The sequence below is a fragment of the Alexandromys fortis genome, unplaced genomic scaffold (genome assembly GCF_014885135.2).
Source record: "Alexandromys fortis isolate MF-2015 unplaced genomic scaffold, M_Fortis_MF-2015_v1.1 scaffold_51, whole genome shotgun sequence".
Taxonomy (NCBI): Eukaryota; Metazoa; Chordata; class Mammalia; order Rodentia; family Cricetidae; genus Alexandromys; species Alexandromys fortis.
Window position 1 is genome coordinate 1,066,049 of NW_026067925.1, and position 19,957 is coordinate 1,086,005.

The following is a 19,957-nucleotide window of genomic DNA, read 5'->3' on the forward strand; positions in this document are numbered from 1 at the left end:
TAGCTGGCTTTGTATGTCAATTTGACACAAACTAGAAGCATCAGAGAGGAACGAGCCTCAGCTGAGGAAATGCCTCGATAAGATCCAGCTGTAAGGTATCTTCCCCTTTAGTGATCATTGAGGGAGGGCCCATGGTGGGTGGTGCCATCCCTGGGCAGGTGGTCCTGGGTTCTATAAGAGGGTGGAGTGAGTGGGCCGGGGAGCAAGCCAGTAAGCAAGATTCCTTCCTGGCCTCTCTGCATCAGCTCTTGCCTCCCAGATTCTGTTTGAGTTTCTCTCCTGACTCTTTCAGTGATGACTAGCAATGCTGAAGTGTAAGCCTAATGAACCCTTCCTCCCCAACTTGCTTTTTGGTCATGGTGTTTCATTGTAGCAATAGAAACCCTAACTAAGACAAATAGTTTGAATGATATAATAAATACTCAAAATAGAAAAAGAACAGTCCAGGTACAGAAATGGACATGCATAGCTGGATGTGTTTGGGAATCTCTAGTTCCTTTTAGAGAGATAAAATCTAGAGACAGTGAAAGAGAGCAGAAGACAGATCTAGAAGGTTGATATGATCATGAGTACGTTTGCAGTGCTCAGGAGTTCTCTTGTTATTACACAAGCGTGGAGCCAATACTGGGGCTTAGATAGAGGAGTGGTAGAAGATTTACATTGATTTTATTTTTAAATTTCTCAAATGAAGCTGGGCAGTGGACCCAGCACTTGGGAGGAAGAGGTAGGCAGATCTCTGTGATTTTGAGGTCAGCCTGCTCTACAGAGTGAGTTTCAGGACAGCCAAAACTACACCTAGAAACCCTGTCTCAAAAAACGAAACCAAAAAAAAAAAATTTTTTTTTTCTCAAATAATAGTAAATAAAAGATTGGATAAATTGAGAAGGACTGAAGACATAGAGACCAATGAGGAAACTATTTTATAAGTGCTTGGGGAAAGTGAACAGAACCTGAACTTAGGCAATACCATCTGAAATGGACAGAAGCAGATGGATATGAGAGCTTAAGGAGAAAACCACTGTGATGGACGTCAGAGGGATGATTAAAAAAAAGTGAATGAGATACTATTGTGGTACTTTCCCCCTCACTGCTGGGGACTGATCTTAGGACTTCATACATGCTCGGCAAGTACTCTACCGCTCAGGTACATCCCCAGCCCTAACAGAAGGTCATTAACTTGGAAAGACGAGTCTGCAGTAGGTACAGTTTTCTGGAGTTTTGGAGAATGAATAGTTCCGTATTGGCTCTACTGTGCTTGAAGTACCTAGGAGACTCACTGAAGATACTTGGAATTTGTCAGTAGTAAGGAGAGAGCTAAAGGATGCTGCACAGGGAATAGTTTGAATGATAGACAAATGATAATCCAAGACAGAGAGAGGTGACTTTCCCTTGAGCCCATTCCCATAAGTCTTTGAGAAGCCTATATTCATGCTCTTGGGTGTGCCTTATTTTCTTCTGAGTACCTCTCTTTCTCTTACCCCTTGTGCTTAAGTCTGCATTAAGATATCTGTATTAAACACCAGCTATACTTGATGGGAAAAAGAAGAAAAATTGAATAAGTAAGAGTAATTTTATAGTTTGGAGATAAACCAAGGAAAAGCTAAGGAAGAAGGAAGTTTAGGGAAAAATGAAGTTGTCAGAATAAGATCCAGATGAAGAAGAAACCTCTAGATTGCTGAGTAAGGAGTTTATTAGTAATAGTAACACCTTAATGTTAGGTGAGAGTCAACAGAATATAGACAGATCTAAAGGTAAAATATAGTGCAGCAACTTTGGATCTCCAAAACTAGATTTCAGAGGCCGGGCGGTGGTGGCGCATGCCTTTAATCCCAGCACTCGGGAGGCAGAGGCAGGCAGATCTCTGGGAGTTCGAGGCCAGCCTGGACTACAAGAGCTAGTTCCGGGACCGGCACCAAAGTTACAGAGAAACCCTGTCTCGAAAAACCAAAAAAAGCAAAACAAAACAAAACAAAAAAAACTAGATTTCAGGGCTGGGGATGTGGCTCATTTAAGTGGAATGCTTACCTAATGTTTTTGAAGTTTAGCACCATATAAAACTGGGTCTTAGCACTCAGGAATTGGAGGCAGGATTAGCAATTCAAGGTCATTGTTGGCCACATAGTAAGTGCAAGTGTAGGAGTTTCTATGTATAAGGAACCCAGTGAGACTTTAAGTCCAAGGTGATTATGTCCTATTCCGTGATTGAATTTCTGTCTTTTCAGGTTTGGAATTATAAACTTCGGCGCTGCCTCTTCACATTGCTTGGGCACTTGGATTATATCCGTACCACATTTTTTCATCATGTAAGTGGCTATTGACCTTCATTATGCAGTGTTCTGTGGTAATTTCTCCACAGTAATCTCTATGCCTGGCACTAGAGCTCCATCTGTAAATAAGAAGCTGGGCACTGTGACTGCATAGCTTAAGGCTAGCCTAAACTACATAGTGAACCCTGTCTGAAAAACAAGGGCTGGGGTATAACTTAGTGATGCTAGGACACTTGTCAAGCGTGCACAAGGGTCTGGCCTGACAGTACGAGATTGTCCTAGCCCTGTCTGAAATGTCTTTCAGGAGTATCCTTGGATTCTGAGTGCCTCAGATGACCAAACCATTCGCGTGTGGAACTGGCAATCTAGAACCTGTGTCTGGTAAACCAAGAGGCAGTAGCCTCAAAAAAGGGTCTAATTCTTTCTAAATACTTACAGTCAGCTTCTTCTCAGGTCAGCCATCTTCCTTCCCAGGCAGGCCATATCTGCTGATTAATTACTGATCATATTTGTAGGATTCTTTTAAATCTAATAATATTAGCCTAGATTTTGTGATTTCTTAACAAGAAGAATGGGTCATAAAACTAGACCTTTGGAGTAGAACGTTTAGATCCGTTTTCAGTTCTATGTCCATAAAACTGGAGTTGTAATATAGACAATGAGTCTCACTTAGTGTTTGGGCTGGTTCTCTAGTAGAATTGCCATAAGAATTTCCAACTTCAGCTGCTAAAGGTATTCTACTAAAATCTGTCAAGTGTGTTTCCTATATGAATTACTAATTTTGCATTTATTTTCATATTTTTATAAGTCTTTAATCTGAGTAATCTCGACTCCATGAAATTAGTAATATTTAAATATTAAACAATTAGTGTTAGAAAGAGAATTATTGGAGAAAGCAAAAAGGTGCCATGCAAGCCTGGTGACCTGAGTTTGATCCATGTAAAGGGGAGGAGAGAACTGACTCCATGCGGCAGACTCCATGTGGCACCCACTGTTGCCACTGCACTAAGAAGAAGATAACTTTTTTTTTTTTTTTTTTTTTTTTTTGGTCTGTTTGAGACAGGGTTTCTCTGTGTAGCCCGCCTGGCTGTCCTAGAACTTGCTCTGTAGATCAGGCTGGTCTCAGACCCACAGAGATCTGCTTGCCTCTGCCTTCTGGCTGGGGTCAAAGGCATGTGCCATCACTGCCTGGCCAAAAACTATGTATTTTTAAAAAGGAGCTATTAGCTGGACATGCCTTTAATCACAGCACTCGGGATCAAAAGAACCACAGAACAAAACCACAGAAAAGGAACCATTGTTAGCACAGGTGTCATTGCTTATTACTAGTTTAAAATTGTTAGAATGGCTTACATTGCTTCCACAAAAATATGAGAAAAACATCCTCTGACTGTGAAGAAAGCATTTAGCTTAGGAGCCAGTTGATTTCTACCTTTAATTGAATGTTTTTTCCTTGCAGTGTGTTAACGGGACACAACCATTATGTAATGTGTGCCCAGTTCCACCCCTCTGAAGACCTGGTGGTGTCCGCTAGCCTGGACCAGACTGTCCGCGTTTGGGATATTTCTGGTGAGCTGCCCAAGTTCAGGGGACAATCTAGTCACGTCTGGCGCAAAACTGCAATTGCTTAAAATAGCAAGGGTATTTGGCTTTGAACAACAAAATTCAGAATTTCCATTTCTGTATAATATCTTTGTTTTTGAAGGTATTGAATCTGCTTTGATGTTCATGCTAGCAGTATTTTCTATGAAAGCAACTTACTCTAGGAAGCTAATTTGATTTCTTTAGTTACCTCAGATTTTCATTAAAATACGTACATCTGGGCTGGAGAGATGACTCAGCAGTTAAGAGCACTGGCTGTTCTTCCAGAGGTCCCAGGTTCAATTCCCTGCACATACATGGCAGTTCACAACTGTCTGTAACTCCAGTTGCAGGGTATCTGATACCTTCACACCAATGCACATAAAATAAAATTAAATAAGTTATTTTTTTAAAAAAAGTACATCTGATTTATTTAAGAACCAAGCTTTCCACTCAAGTAAAATACATATTTTACAAAAATGAAAATATGTAAGTAAATGGGATTTGTGAATCCTGTTGCCTTATTTATAAATAGAAAATTCTCCCTATTAGATTTCTTCTATAATAAGGAACGTAGAATGGGGAGGAGTTGGTGACTTTTGTATTCAGAATACAAAATAGTAAAGCTTTTAATAAGCTTTCTGAGGACTGGAGAAATGGCTCAGTGGTTAAGAGCACTGCCTGTTCATCTAAAGGTCCTGAGTTCAATTCCCACCAACCACATGGTGGCTCACAGCCATCTGTAATGAGATCTGCTGCCTTCTTCTGGCCTGCAGACCTGCATGTAGGCAGAATACTGTATACACAATAAATAAATAAATTTTTAAAAAAAAAATAAGATAGCTGGGCGATGGTGGCGCACGCCTTTAATCCCAGCACTTGGGAGGCAGAGGCAGGTGGATCTCTGTGAGTTCGAGACCAGCCTGGTCTACAGAGCTAGTNAAAAAAAAAAAAAAAAAAAAAGCTTTCTGAGCCCTTTGAATAATTAGGCCAAGTCCTCCTGTCATAATTTATATATAATGATTTTTGAGAGAAAGATTGAAATTTTAGTGTCGCGGAGATCTAAAATGTTGCCACACAGAGAATACTGAGAGAGAATGCTGTCTATGACATGCATGGAGGGGCTTCATACTGGAATAGGGAACTGAGACTCTAAATACTGTGCTTCTCTGCCCAGTTAAATTTCAAAAACAAAAAACCTCACTCACTGAATTATCTTTATTTGCCACTTCAGAAATTCTGAGATTGGGTTCTTAGGAAAGTCATATAAGACTGCATGCAAAACAGCATTTCTTCCCTAAATAGGAAGGCCCTTGTGGGCCCTTACCTGCTTCTCTGTGGAAGTGAAGGAGTTAGCTTTCCCTTTCTATAAAGTGCTAAAGTGATAACTACCCAGCTCCCCCTGACAGTGCTGGGCTAGGACCATTTAGGAGTTGCTGCTTTTATAAACCATCAGTGAACAGCAAGTGCAAACTTTGGATTCCTGAATACAATGATTAGAACATTATAGTAGCATTTAAAATTTATTTATTGTAGAAATAAACCAAGGAAATTTGGGCACGGTCTTGCATGCTATAATCCCAACACTTAGGAGGTAGAAGCAGGAGAATCAGAAATTCAAAGTCATTCTTGATTACATGATGAGTTTAAGGCCAGCCAGGGCTATATGAGACCCTGTTTCAAAGAACCAACCCAAAGGAAAAACAAAACAAAAAACAAAACCCAAACAAGTCAAGGAGAAAAGAGGGCAGTTGGAGAGTAGGGTCACTGTATCATGCTGTCTCTGCAGTTTTCCAAAGCTTAGAATTGCAAGACAGTGGTGTAAACAAGATGGTTTGGGAGATAGGGCCATTATGTTCACAAGATGGTTTGGGAGATAGGGCCATTATGTTCATCCTCTAGGGCTTTGCCATTGCAGTTTTCTGTCAGACCGACTAGGCTATTTGAAGTACACCCAGATGTGACCAGCCATGCCAACAGGAGGAGCTTGGTACAGGCTTTGTGAGCCTGTGCCCTCTCCTCTCTGCCAGTACTGGGGAGCTTAGCATTCACTCTGCAGTAACCTGGCTGTGGCTTTCCATACGGTTGCTCCATGCCTCACATTCAAGACACACTCTCTGCTCGGGATATACGCACTAATGAGGTCGGCTCCCAGCCTGTGCTGTCCCCGCTGATCAGGGAAAGCTATGTAGAATAGTCTTGAGTTCTGTGAGAAAGGTGCTGGAGGAAGTATCCTGAGTGATTTTTCTCAGTTCTCCCAGGAATTGTGTACAGCTAATCCTATCCTAGAACACAGTTGTTTTTAGATACTAGGGGTTCATCCCCAGAACATTGAGTTGAGAAAGGCCCCTATACAGCTCCACTTTAAAAGTACTGCTTGTGGGCTGGCGAGATGGCTCAGAGGTTAAGAGCACAGACTACTTTTTCGGAGGTCCTGAGTTCAATTCCCAGCAACCACATGGTGGCTCACAACCATCTGTAATGAGATCTGGTGCCCTCTTCTGGCCTGCAGGCATGGAGGCTGAACACTGTACATAATAAATAAATAATAAAAAAAAAAAAAAAAAAAGTACTGCTTGTGCCATCTGCTGTTAGCACAGCATGTTCCCTGTGGTCTAGCTAAAGTGACTTGGGAAATGCATTTTTAAAAATCCATTAATTAGCCGGGCGATGGTGGTGCACGCCTTTAATCCCAGCACTCGGAAGGCAGAGGGAGGCGGATATCTGTGGAACTACAAGAGCTAGTTCCAGGACAGGCTCCAAAGCTACAGAGAAACCCTGTCTCGAAAAAAAAAAATCCGTTAATTAAAAGAAGAAGCAATTTGGGGAAGTAAAGTGGCTAGGTTCTCATTTGTGACCATGAAATGCCCAAGGCAAGAAGTACTTTCTTCACCTTTTGCAGGCAGAAAGCATGTTTACATCAAAGTTAAGGGCCTTAGATTAGAGGAGTGAGGGAGAGTATGACCTCGGTGGGGTTTGTGTTGCTCTTGAATGTGTAGGTTGCATGGATTGCTATGTGGTATTACAGCTGCTGTAATTTGTAGATGGTATAGTGAGAATGTTGTACTAACTTGCTGTACTAATGTGAATGCATCTACTATTTCTCTGCTGACTCTGCTGACTTAAAGTAATCCTTTAACTGGAGTGGAAGGCAATGTTTTGGTATTTGAGTAAGCAGGAGAGCTTTTGGGTTAGACTTTTTATACTTACATTTTCCTGTCCTCAAAATTCGCATACTCTTCAGAATTCCATTTTGCTTTAGTTCTGGTTAGTCTGAAACAATAAGAGAAACCAATTTTCTGGTCTCTTAGGGACTGACAATAACATTTCTAAGGCAGGAAAGGACCTTCTGAATAAGGGAATGAATGTACCCAAATTTAGGGGATTGTGACATTTCTCATTATTTTGACTCTCTTGAAAAGAAGACTCTAAATTAGTGGGTAACACCAAGAGAATGTAGAATGCTTTAAAGGCAAAGTGGTCCCTTAACACCTTTCCCATGTGAATTTAGCCCCCAGAACTTACTAGAACCTGAATATTCTGTGAGCCTGGAAAACAATCATTTGTTTTTAGGGGAACAGTTTAAAAACTAGCTGTGGAAGATGGGTTTCAGCTTGTGCTTCTAAGTAAACTGTCAGTTAAATTAATTTAATATGCTTACACCTTTGCATGTCAACCCCATATAATTCAGGCACACTCTTTGAAATATCTACTAGAATATATTAATATGCTGCCAAATCCTTTGCTCATCCCTCTCTCTTTACTGCTTCCTCTGGTCCCCACTGGGAGGCATATAATAACTGGTCCATTCTGAGAGTGTTCTCCTCTCCCTCTGGATTTGGGTAGCTGCTGTAGAAATTTTCCATCTGTCGCTCAGTTCTAGTGAGTGGCCTGTCAAAGGCTCAAATATTTCTTCTCTAAGTATCTTTTCACTGCCTGTCACTATTCATCTGTTTCGCCCTTCCCCTTTTCTTGGATCATTGCAGGCAAGTGCAACAAAGACTTTAATTCTGTCATGCAGCTTTCATTTTAATGTGTTTGTTGAAGGTTATTGGAGGTGAAGTTCCTCACAGCTGTCTGTTTTTGTATCTGTCTTGAACCTATTTCATACATTAGCCTCATTAGAAAAAGTTGACAGACCCTATTAAAGGGACAAATGAAGTCAAAGGCATACTTGTGACCATGTATTAATGAAGCTTGAGGAGAGTGCTTTTTTTTCATAACTTTTATGTCTCTATACCTACAAAGAATCTCTTGAATTAGGCATAAGCTAAGTTATTAAATTAAAACCGTTCTCTGATGCTGATGTTAGGTACTATTCTAATAGAAGAAATACAGTATAGTTTAAAACAATGGCCATAAGTTCATTGAGCTTAACTTTTTTTCTTTCTCTACAGATACCACATTTTAGTCTGAAGCTTCTTAGGTTTTATATGTTCAATTATATGTTTTATTTAGTCCCTGTTTTAAAATACTGTCTGTTTAAAAAAAAAATTTAACAAATTTCTTAACCATTTTTTCTCCCAAATATTTTTAAAGGATTTTCATCCCTATTTCATTTTGTTATGTACAATTTGGTATGGTATACATTATTATTATTACCTATCTCTAAGGGTTGTTATCAGAATTAAATCTGATACTGGTACTTTGTATTATAATTTTGCTGCTTTTTTACATATTTATTTATTTATTATGTATACAATATTCTGTCTGTGTGTATGCCTGAAGGCCAGAAGAGGGCACCAGACCTCATTACAGATGGTTGTGAGCCACCATGTGGTTCCTGGGAATTGAACTCAGGACTTTTGGAAGAGCAGGCAATACTCTTAACCATTGAGCCATCTCTCCAGCCCTGCTTTTTTTTTTTTTTTTTAATTGTTTTTTTCGAGGCAGTGTTTCTCTGTGTAGTTTTGGAACCTGTCCTGGAACTAGCTTTTGTAGACCAAGTTGGTCTCAGACTCACAGAGATCCACCTGCCTCTGCCTCCCGAGGGCTGGGATTAAAGGTGTGCACCACCACCGCTCAGCCTTGCTTCTAGTTTGTATGTATGTATGTATGTATGTATGTATGTATGTATTTATTTATTATGTGTACAATATTCTGTCTGTGTGTATTCCTGCAGGCCAGAAGAGGGCACCAGACCTCATTACAGATGGTTGTGAGCCACCATGTGGTTGCTGGGAATTGAACTCAAGACCTTTGGAAGAGCAGGCAATGCTCTTAACCTCTGAGCCATCTCTCCAGCCCCTTGCTTCTGGTTTTAACACAAGTAGTCAGCCTTCCCTGCTTTTTGAAATAGGACTTTGCTCTATAGCCCCGGCTAGCCTTGAAACTCAACTACATGGCCCAGGTTCAACTTGTGGCAGTCCTCCTGCCTCTAACTCCTGAGTGCTAAAATTGCATGTATAAGCCAACACAACTTACTTCAAGTAGTTATCTTTTAAAGATTTCTAGATGAATTGCAAACATGATCGTCCACAAAAAAGACACTTCTCGTCCTGGTGTCTTTGCCTATCATTTAAAAATTATCAGTCAGGCGGTGGCAGTTCATGCCTTTAATCCCAGCACTTGGGAGGCAGAGGCAGGTAGATCTCTGTGAGTCTGAGGTCAGTCTGGTCTACAGAGTGAGGTCCAAGAGAGCCAGGACCACACAATGAAACCATGTCTCGAAAAACAAAAAACAGTAACAAAAAAAATTATCAGCGGGGCTGGAGAGATGGCTCAGCGGTCAAGAGCATTGCCTGCTCTTCCAAAGGTCCTGAGTTCAATTCCCAGCAACCAAATGGTGGCTCACAACCATCTGTAATGAGGTCTGGTGCCCTCTTCTGGTCTGCAGACACACACAGACAGAATATTGATACAAAATAAATAAATAAATAAACAAACAAACAAATAAATAAATAAATATTTTTTAAAAAATTATCAGCTAATAATTCCCCCCAATGAAACTAGCATCTGTTGGCTTTAATGGAAAAATACATGTGTTCATATCTATAAGCAGCTTTTTATGCAAGAAAATGAGAAATCAAACAGTTTTAATTATTTGGTGTCTTGTCCAAGAGGCAAGTAGGTGTGAGTACACTTTTTGCTAGTACCTTATTGCTGTATCTTCTCATAGTGTTTATAATAGTTCTTCCAAACTAGATAACTGTTTTGTTTAATATGTGTAGTTCTGCAGTGCATCTGGGATGCCTCTGCACATTGCTTCCAGTTTGGGAAACACTAAAGCACAAACTCCCCCGGGGCATTTCTTCAAATTGCTTCTATCATGAGGATTGGAGATATGGCTCAGAATTTAAGAGCACTGACCACTCTTCCATAGAACCTGGGGGTTCAGTTCCCAGCACCTACTTAGCAGCTTACAAATATCTGTAACTTTAATTCCAGAGGATATGAAGCCCTATTCTGGCCTCTGCAGGCACTGATCATGAATGTGGTCACACAGATGTACATGCAGGCAAACTCCCATACTCATTAAATAATAAAATACATTTTTTGAAAAAAAATTTAAAAAGTAAAAAAGTAAAATTTTAAGATGGGAAAAGGTTGCTATAGGTTTTATGACCCTGAAAGAAGACATTGAGTGATTGCCATTTGAGGCACATTTAGAGAAGATTGAAGAATGAAAAGTGCTATTAATCTGAAATAGACTGCTCTTTGAGATGAGATTTAATGAACTGAGTTGTGTTGGAAGTTTGGGCTGGCTTCTAGCAGGGTTCGTGTAAGTGTTAAGGAAGGAGCTAGTGCACACATAGAGGTATTTGTGAGCTCCTTTCCTCCTTTTCTCTAGGTTTACCTGCCCGGTTCATTTTATCTTAGTCTTTTGATACCTGTATGAAGTTCTGCTACTTTGCTCTTATGACATTGTATTTGCATCTTTCATTCCACCTTAACCCTCCAAAGGTCTGAGGAAAAAAAATTTGTCTCCTGGTGCTGTGGAGTCGGATGTGAGAGGAATAACCGGGGTTGACCTGTTTGGAACTACAGATGCAGTGGTGAAGCACGTACTCGAGGTATTTATCTCTGTTGCTGGTGGTGAGTGCGTGCTACCCGCTAGGGGAAAGTCTCAGTACGCTGTTCATTTTATTTCATCTCTGTATGGGTGTGTGATGTGTGTGGGTGTGTGCCTCAACACGTGTATAGAGTCCAGAGGGCAAGTTTATAGAGTTGGTTCTCTCCATCTTTTTATGAGTCCCAGGATTTGAACTGTGACTTAGGGAGTGAGCATTTTATCCACTGAGCCATCTTGCTGGCCAACGATTTTTCATTCTTTCAGCAAATATGTAAGTATTGGGCACCATTTGAGGTTTGGAGAATAGAACTGTAAGCAAGCCAACAGTGAAAGGAAGAGATAGGCCATCTTATAAACCCAGTGGGAAAAAAGGAAGAAAACTGGACACGTGCTTCATCCCTGTCACAAAGCAGAACCCATTATTAGGCTTGTGGAAGGAAGGCTCCTAAAGAAAGTCAGTGAGAGCCAGGCGGTGGTGGAGCTGGGCGGTGGTGGCACACGCCTTTAATCCCAGCACTAGAGGGGCAGAGAGAGGCGGATCTCTGTGAGTTCAAGACCAGCCTGGTCTACAAGAGCTAGTTCCAGGGCAGGTTTCAAAGCTACAGAGAAACCCTGTCTTGAAAAACCAGAAAAGAGAAAGTCAGTGAGAAGGACCAAGAGCCAATTTCTTATGAGAAACTTTGTTAATGATGAGAAATGGAAAAGAAACTAGGTTTTCTGGTGGTGGTGGTGCACACCTTTAATCCCAACACTTGGGAGACAGGCATGTCTGTGAGTTTGAGGCCAGCCTGGTCCACAGGAGCTAGTTCCAGGACAGCGAGGACTGTAGCACAGAGAAACCCTGTCTCAAAAAAAAACATGAACCATTTGAATAATTATTCAGTGTTTTTGTTTTTTGGTTTTTTTGTTTTGTTTTGTTTTTTCGAAACCCTGTCTCAAAAAAAAAAAAAAAAAAAAAAAAAGAGTCTAAACCATATAACTACTCACTGAAATACATACTATTTGAATCAAAGCTGCCTTACCTATAATTCTGTCAAAGAATGTAGTACAATAGAATAGGGACTATCGTGAATCATCATTCTTAAACTTTCATAGGAATTCTCAAGAGTTTATTTATGTATTATATCTGTCAATATTAGCCACATTTTAAATGAAGCAGGTTTTTTATTTTTATGTATAAGAGTGATTTACTTTTGGGGGAACAAGGAGGAGTGGAGGGAATGGTAACTGGTTGGGATGTATTGTATGAGAGAAGAATCTATTTTCAATTAGAAAAAATTTTTAAGTGTTTTACTTGCAAGTATATCTATACCATATGAATGTCTGATGCCTTCAGAGGCCTTCAGAGAGCACTAGGTCTCTTAGGACTGGAGTTACAGGCAATTATGAACAGTCATATATGGTTGCTGGGAACCAAACCTGGGTGGGTCCTTTTCAAGAAAAGTCAGTACTCTTAACCAGTGAACCATCTCTTCAGCCCCTTGTTTTTTTTTTGTTTTTTTTTTTTTTGTTTGTGCTAGGAATTAAACCTGGTACCTTGCACTTAGTAAACAGATGCTCTACTATTGAATTGAATTACACCCCCAGCCTAAGACTGAGGGCCTTTAAAAAGATGGGCTCTGTCAGCATATCTCTCATTAACTGTCAGAGCAATGATGTCATCACCTATCGTGTATCCTGTGGAAAATATGGATAACAACAATAAAGTCTTAGGATTAGGAAAGTAGCTTTGAGTTTACAGATTTCCAGATGGCTCTTGGAACTCCTCCAAAGGATTCCAGATCATGCTCTGAGAACTTCTGCATTAACTTATAAAGTAGGTCTTTATACTTAAGAAGTTACAGTTACTTGGAGCAATAAAACATACATAGACAAGTAAAAAGGAAGGCAAAACATACTAAATACAAATAAAACTAGCTCAGTGGTGTGATGCGTGCCTTTAATCCCAGCACTCAGGAGGCAGAGGCAGGCGGATCTCTGTGAGTTTGAGGCCAGCTTGATCCACAAGAGATAGTTCCAGGACAGGCTACAAGCCTACAGGGAAACCCTGTCTTAAGAAAACAAAACAAGGGGCTGGCGAGATGGCTCAGTGGTTAAGAGCACTGACTGCTCTTCCGAGGTCCTGAGTTTAATTCCCAGCAACCACATGGTGGCTCACAGACATCTGTAAATGAGATCTGGTGCCCCCTTCTGGTGTGCAGGTGTACATGGAAGGAATGTTGTATACATAATAAATAAATAAATCTTTAGAATAAATAAATATATATATAAGGCAAGCTAAATTTCCTGGTGGAAATCTTTGGAACGACCCGTGAGTATTTGAAGTAAGTGGACATATTGACATGGCTATTCTAATGTTCAAAGCTTTATAGTAAGCCAAGTATAATATCACATACCTGTACTCCAGAAGACTGAAGGAGAAAGGTCTGGAGTTTAAACCCAACTCAGTCTATACAACAAGACCCTGTCTTTAAAAACCATATCAAATGAAAATAAAACAACAACAAATGGACTTTAAAGTGGCACAGTCCCTTGAGTCTTTTTACTTGCAGAGTGTTTCAGAGATCTGGGGAAGTAGCTCAGTGGTAGAGTACTGTCTTAGCATATCCAAGGCCCTGAGTTAGAGTGCCTGTATTGCAGAAAAAGAAACATCAGCGTGATTGCTTTGAATTGTGTCTTTAAAGCTGTTTTGGAAGACTCACCTTGTCTTTTTAACAGGGCCATGATCGTGGAGTAAACTGGGCCGCCTTCCACCCCACCATGCCCCTTATTGTATCTGGGGCAGACGACCGACAAGTGAAGATCTGGCGCATGAATGGTGAGTAAGGCTGTGGTGGTGTTGCCATATCTGAGAAAGGGACTGCTGGCCAGTGAGGGAAAGTAGCCAGGACTTCTGGACTTGGATCTGTTTCCCTTCCTTGGGTGATTATTTCTTGCTAGTTCTAAGTGATTAGTCATTATTTCTTCCTTTTTTCCTCATGGCTTATAATCTTATTAAGAGACATGAGCATAGTTAGAGTAAAAATTCATGCAGACATTTAACAAATAGTAACTGTTTTGTTTCAGATTGTGTTCAGGACTCTATATTATTTGAGTAGAAAATTCCATGCTATAAAGTTTATATTGTTCTAAAATGTCAGCTAGTAATACATACAAAGAGAATAAAATAAAATAAAAGCTTATAGAATTTTTTAATATAGGTATTGTAGTCAATAGGGGCTCAGAATAAAAAATCAGAGATGTACAGAAAACTAGGAAGTTTAGAGCTGAGATAGCATGTGATAGTAGCTCCAGCTACTCAAAAGGCCGAGTCCGTATTGTTCCTAGGAGTTCAAAGCCAGCTTGTACAACACAGCAAAACTGTATCTCCTCAGAAAAGAGGGTGTTGGGGATAGAATAACAACAAAACCACACAGACAAACAATACATAAAGAGGAAAAGACTTACATCAAATAATTGCCCCATTTGGGGGAAAATTATTTTAGTATTTTTGCAATAATACGTAACACTTGATTAAGAGTATCACAGCTAGATATAGTGGTATATTCTTGCAGTCTTAGCATGTATGATGTTGATGACAAGTATAAGACCAGCCTGAGCCACATAGCAAAACCTCATCTCTTCAAAACATTGGGGCTATAGAGATAGCTCAGTGGACCTTTAGAGGACCTGATTTTGATTCCTGACATAGCACCTATGTCAGACTTCTCACAACCACCTATTACTCCAGCTCCGGGGGATCCAGTGCCTTGTCCTGGCCTCCACAGGCACTGTACTTAGGTGCATAAACTCACACACAGATACACACACATAATTAAAAATACAAATAAAATCTTTTTTTTTAAGGATGTTGGATTTATAGATGCTAGACTTATAAAAAATTGTGGTAATAATTCCTTTTGTTCTTCAGAGTCAAAGGCATGGGAGGTTGACACCTGCCGGGGCCATTACAACAATGTGTCTTGTGCTGTTTTCCACCCTCGCCAAGAGTTGATCCTCAGCAATTCTGAGGACAAGAGTATCCGAGTCTGGGATATGTCTAAGCGGTAAGGAAATTATTAATGTTATGTGACTTTCTTATTCTCTGTCTTTGAAAATTAGATTAGAAACCAACCATGGTAGCACATACCTGTAATGTCAGCACTTGGGTGTTGGCAGGGTGTGGTCATCTGCTGTGTGGTGAGCTGGACCCAACCAAGGTTACCTGAAACCCTGTCTCAAAAATTTAAAAAACAACAACAACAAATGATGAGATGGCTGAGCAGGTAAAATCACTTTGCTACAAGTTTGATGACCTGCTTTAATCCCTGAGCCTACAGTAGAAGAAGAGAACCAGCTCCCAAAAGCAAGTTGTTCTCTGACTTTCACATGAGTAGGTCGTGTGCACATGTGCACACCTTATACGTTAATACTTTTTTTTAAAGGAAAGGGAAAAGTTAGAATTTTCTTTCTCTTTAGCATAAAGAAAAATCAAGCCCTACATTATGAAAATCTGAAGGGTATAGTTCTTTGTGGTAAAAGTGTTTGCCTATCGTGCATGAGAGCCTCAATTTAATGTCCACTGCTGTTAAAATAAATAAGCAAGCAAACCTTAAAGACTGAAATATCAACACATATTTATTAGATAGAAATCTCGGTGTATTCTTCTTTCTCCTCTAAACTTAAATGTTATTTTTTTTTTTCCTTCTTGGATGTTTAGCTAAGGAGGTGAGAACTGGGAAATGAACATGCAGTAGGAAGTGATGAGGGAGAAGCTGACGAGTTGCAGTAATAGGATCAGTTTGTCCTTGACATACAACTTCATCTATACTGTTTGTGTGCCTAATCCACGTTCAAAGTCAGCTTATATGCTTTCTGTCAGTTCTCTTGTGTGTGTTGTACTGAAGTTTCAGAATTAACTGTTTTCTTTGTGTACCTTTTCATTTCCTAGGACTGGGGTTCAGACCTTCCGCAGGGATCATGATCGTTTCTGGGTCCTAGCTGCCCACCCCAACCTTAACCTGTTTGCAGCAGGTGAGCTCCATTTCTTATCCCACCCTCTGATTTAGTTAAACATTTGTAAGATTTGAAAGTGGGTTTTCATTAGTTTTGTCTCCAGTATGTGGTAATAAGATAACAAAAAGAAGGGCTGGAGAGATGGCTCAGTGGTTAAGAGCATTGCCTGCTCTTCCAAAGGTCCTGAGTTCAATTCCCGGCAACCACATGGTGGCTCACAACCATCTGTAATGAGGTCTGGTGCCCTCTTCTGGCGTGCAGGCATACATGAAGAAAGAATATTGTATACATAATAAATAAATAAATAAATAAAAAGATAACAAAAAAGAAGCAGAATTCTCAGAGCCACCTAATTGAAGCGCTTCTCATTTTTCCCTCTCTTTTGGGGAAAGTGTTTCTTTAGTGTTCTTTTCATCCCAGATCTGTTTCTCATTCTCTTGAATGTGCTCCTAGGAGCTCCTAGGAGACTAATATTGAACACTTAGAGTTCTCACACTGAGAAAATAGAAGTCGAGTCTATTTCATTCATTTGTCAAATACATAATAAATATTAGACTCTGAGTGCTGATATCAAAGCAGTGCATGAAAGTCCCTGTCTTGATGGGACTTTAAGGGAAATAGACTGTAAAAAGTAAGTATATAAAATGATGTGTGTTTGAAAACGCTTTGAACAAAACTGAAGCAAAAAGAAAGATGATGACAGTGTGTGTCCTATTGGCTTATATTGAGTGTTCAGGGAAATGAAAACGAATGAAAAAGGAAGACTGTCGTAGGCAAAGAACATGAACTGGATGAGAAGGAGACGTTCTTAGCATGACAGGGGAACATAGTATATGGTATAAGATAGTAGGAAGTAACACCACATCAGATTTTGCTTGGTTTTATAAGCTGTGGCTTTTAATTGATTGTTTTTACTCTGTTCTTTGGGGGCTTGCCCCCAGCTCCCAAGTAAATACGTGGAGACTTATTCTTAATTAGGAATGCCTGACCTTAGCTTGACTTGTTTCTAGCCAGCTTTTCTAACTTAAATTATCCTATCTACCTTTTGCCTCTGGGTTTATACCTTTCTCTATTCTAGGTGTCTTTCTTATTTCTTACTCTGTTGTTAGGTGTGGCTGTGTGGCTGGCCCCTGGCATCCTCCTTTCCTTTTCCTTTTCTCACTCCTCCTTCTCTTTTTCTCCTTCTGTTTATTCTCTCTGCCCCTGGAAACCTCACCTATCTCTTTCATGCCTTTCTGTTGGCTGTTCAGCTCTTTATTAGATCAATCAGGTATTTTAGGCAGGCAGAGTAACACAGCTTCACAGAGCTAAACAAATGCAACATAAACGAATGAAACACATCTTTGCATCATTAAGCAAATATTCCACAGCATAAACAAATCTAGCACATCTTAAACTAATATTCCATAATAATGGCTAGAACTTAATATTTTACTCTGGCTGGGCAGTGGTGTCACACACCTTTAATCCCAGGTGGTGCTCTGTGAGTTCAAGGCCAGCCTGGTCTACAGAGTGATTTTCTAGGTCAGCCAGAGTATGCAGAGAAACCCTGTCTCAAAAAAACAAACAAAATTTACTTGGATGAATTAAAAGCCACTGGAAAGGGGCTAAAAAGATGGCGCAGTGGTTAAGAGCCCTTGTTATTCTTGGAGAAGACTGTGGTTTGACTCCCAGCACCCACACAGTAACACCACCATCCATAACTCTGGTTCCAGAGAATCAGATGCCCTCTTCTGACCTCTGGAGGCATGTATGTGGTATACAGATATACATGTAGGCAAAGCACTCATACAAGAAAAAAAAAAATCAAGTTTTTAAAAGAAGCCATTGGAAGATTCTGAGTTGAAAGTAAATCTGGTTTGTACATGGAGAGCAAGCAATTGGAGTATAAAAATAAGATTATTTAAGGAGTGGATGATGCTAATTGGGAGAATACAAACTTTTTTCCCCTCCAGGCAGGGTTTCTCTGTGTAGCCCTAACTGTCCTCGGATTCACAAAAACCTGACTGCATCTGCCTCTATTGTGCTGGGAATAAAGGTGTGTGCCACTACCACCTGGAAACATTTTCTTTTTCTTTTTTTTTTTTTTTTAAAAAAAAAACAATCATAAAAGCTTTTTTTGTTAGGCTGAGCAGTGGTATCCCACTCCTTTAATCTCAGCAGTCAGGAGGCAGAGGCAGGAGGATCTCTGAATTCGAGGCCAGCCTGGTCTACAAAGTGAGTTCTACAATCATTAAGAGAGCCTGTCTCAAAAAAAAAAAAAGATTTTTCGCTTCTTGTTTTTAATTTATTTACTTGTTTCATAAAGGCTTCTTAAATTGACTTTCATTTTACCAGCGAAATGGCTCAGCTGGTAAAAGTGTTTGCCAATAAGCCAGACCACCTGAGACAATACCCGGAACCCACGTGGTAGGAGAAAACTGACTCTCACGAGTAGTCCTCCCGCCTCCAAACACATAAAACCATATGCCCTCCCCCAGTAAACAAATAAATGTAGAAAAAGTAAACATCCATTCTTTTAAGCAGATAGTTTTTATGGTTTTCTTACTTGGTAAAGACTGAGGAAGAATGAAAAATCATATAAATCTGTCTTCAGAGAACATGTGAAATAGTTGGGGTGAGACCCTTGAATGCTAACAGCATTTATACACAGTGTTAAGGGAATACGCAGAAGGGTGTACTAAACACAGGGCTGGGAATATAGTTCATTGGTAGAGCACTTTCCTAGCTTGTTCCAGATCCTGGGTTCAAGAAGAAAGGGCAAGGAGATGAGTGATAGAAAATTACTTGGAAAAAAATTCGAAGGATTGTGAGAGTTTAGGAATGCATTTAGATGTTATATTATTCTGTTATCTATAGCTATAGCGAAATACTTCACACTAGGTACTTTTTAAAAAAGGGATTTAGACTGGAGAGATGCCTCATGGGTGAAGAGTACTTTCTACCCTTACAGAGGACTAAGGTTCCATTCCCAGCACCCACATGGTGGTTCACAGCTGCCTGTTACTCCAGTTCCAAGGGATCTGATGCCCTCTTTTGGCTTCCTCAGGCACTGGGCATATACAATGTGCATATAATTTGAATGCAGGTACTCACATGTACACATAAAGTAGATCTGAAAAAGAAAAGGTGTTTATTTTTTTCACCATTAAAGAGGTTGAAAATCCGAGATTGAGCAGCCCAACTGTTTGTCCTTTGGTGAGGATTCCCTTGGCTCAATTACAGTATGACACAAAGCATCTTGGTAGTAGTGATTAAGAGGGAGAGATCACATGACCAGGAAGACTCCAGAGAGAATTCAGGATATTCTTTGTATAGCAACATTCTCCCCAGGGTGCTCTAATGACCTAGTGACATTCACTAAGCCTCATCTCTTAGAGATTCTACCACCTCAGCGTCTCACACTAAGCTTCTACACGTGAACCCTTGAGGCACAGTCTATCTCCAAGCCATAGGAGATGCCCTCTACCCTTTTAGCATTGAATATATTCATCTGTGTATCTTCTATTTCTAACTATCCTTTTGCTTAGAGATGATTGTTTTCTCTCTTCCCTCTGTTCTCTAGGCCATGATGGTGGAATGATTGTATTTAAGCTGGAACGTGAGCGTCCAGCCTATGCTGTTCATGGCAATATGCTGCATTATGTAAAGGACCGGTTCCTGCGTCAGCTGGACTTCAACAGCTCCAAAGATGTAGCTGTGATGCAGTTGAGGAGGCAAGTCTGACTTCTCCTTTCCACATCCTTTCTTCTGTTGCACTTCCTCGGGCAGGACTCTTCAACCAGCCTTTTGGGTCTCAGCTATCAGACATCGATTCCCATTGAACAAACCTCTTCAGTTTAAATCCCATAATGACAGATACAGGGGTGTCATGAACGGGAGGTCTTCTATTGGGACTGCTCGTGGCTCTCTGCAAGGACATTCTACTAATGCCTACAAAATCTCTTGCAGATCACAGAAAGCTCCTAGCTAAAAAGTAGCCCAATTTGGTAATGCAAATTTTGGCCTTTTTCATTTATGCCTTGAGGAACCTTGTGGCAGAGTGGGGTGATAAACCTAAATGACTGCAGTTCAGGATAATAACATAGGGAAGATATTTTTT

General features: G+C 40.2%; 1 protein-coding gene across 1 annotated transcript in view; it reads left to right on the forward strand.

Moving 5' to 3' along the window:
- Copa (COPI coat complex subunit alpha) overlaps positions 1-19,957 on the forward strand; it is a 46,680-nt gene that overhangs the window by 7,073 nt on the left and 19,650 nt on the right. The window contains exons 4-11 of the mRNA XM_050142790.1: positions 2,223-2,303; positions 2,572-2,648; positions 3,727-3,836; positions 10,752-10,861; positions 13,579-13,678; positions 14,771-14,906; positions 15,791-15,873; positions 19,421-19,571. Of these exons, the coding sequence (XP_049998747.1) occupies positions 2,223-2,303; positions 2,572-2,648; positions 3,727-3,836; positions 10,752-10,861; positions 13,579-13,678; positions 14,771-14,906; positions 15,791-15,873; positions 19,421-19,571 (848 nt within the window). The remainder of the gene's footprint in view (positions 1-2,222; positions 2,304-2,571; positions 2,649-3,726; positions 3,837-10,751; positions 10,862-13,578; positions 13,679-14,770; positions 14,907-15,790; positions 15,874-19,420; positions 19,572-19,957) is intronic.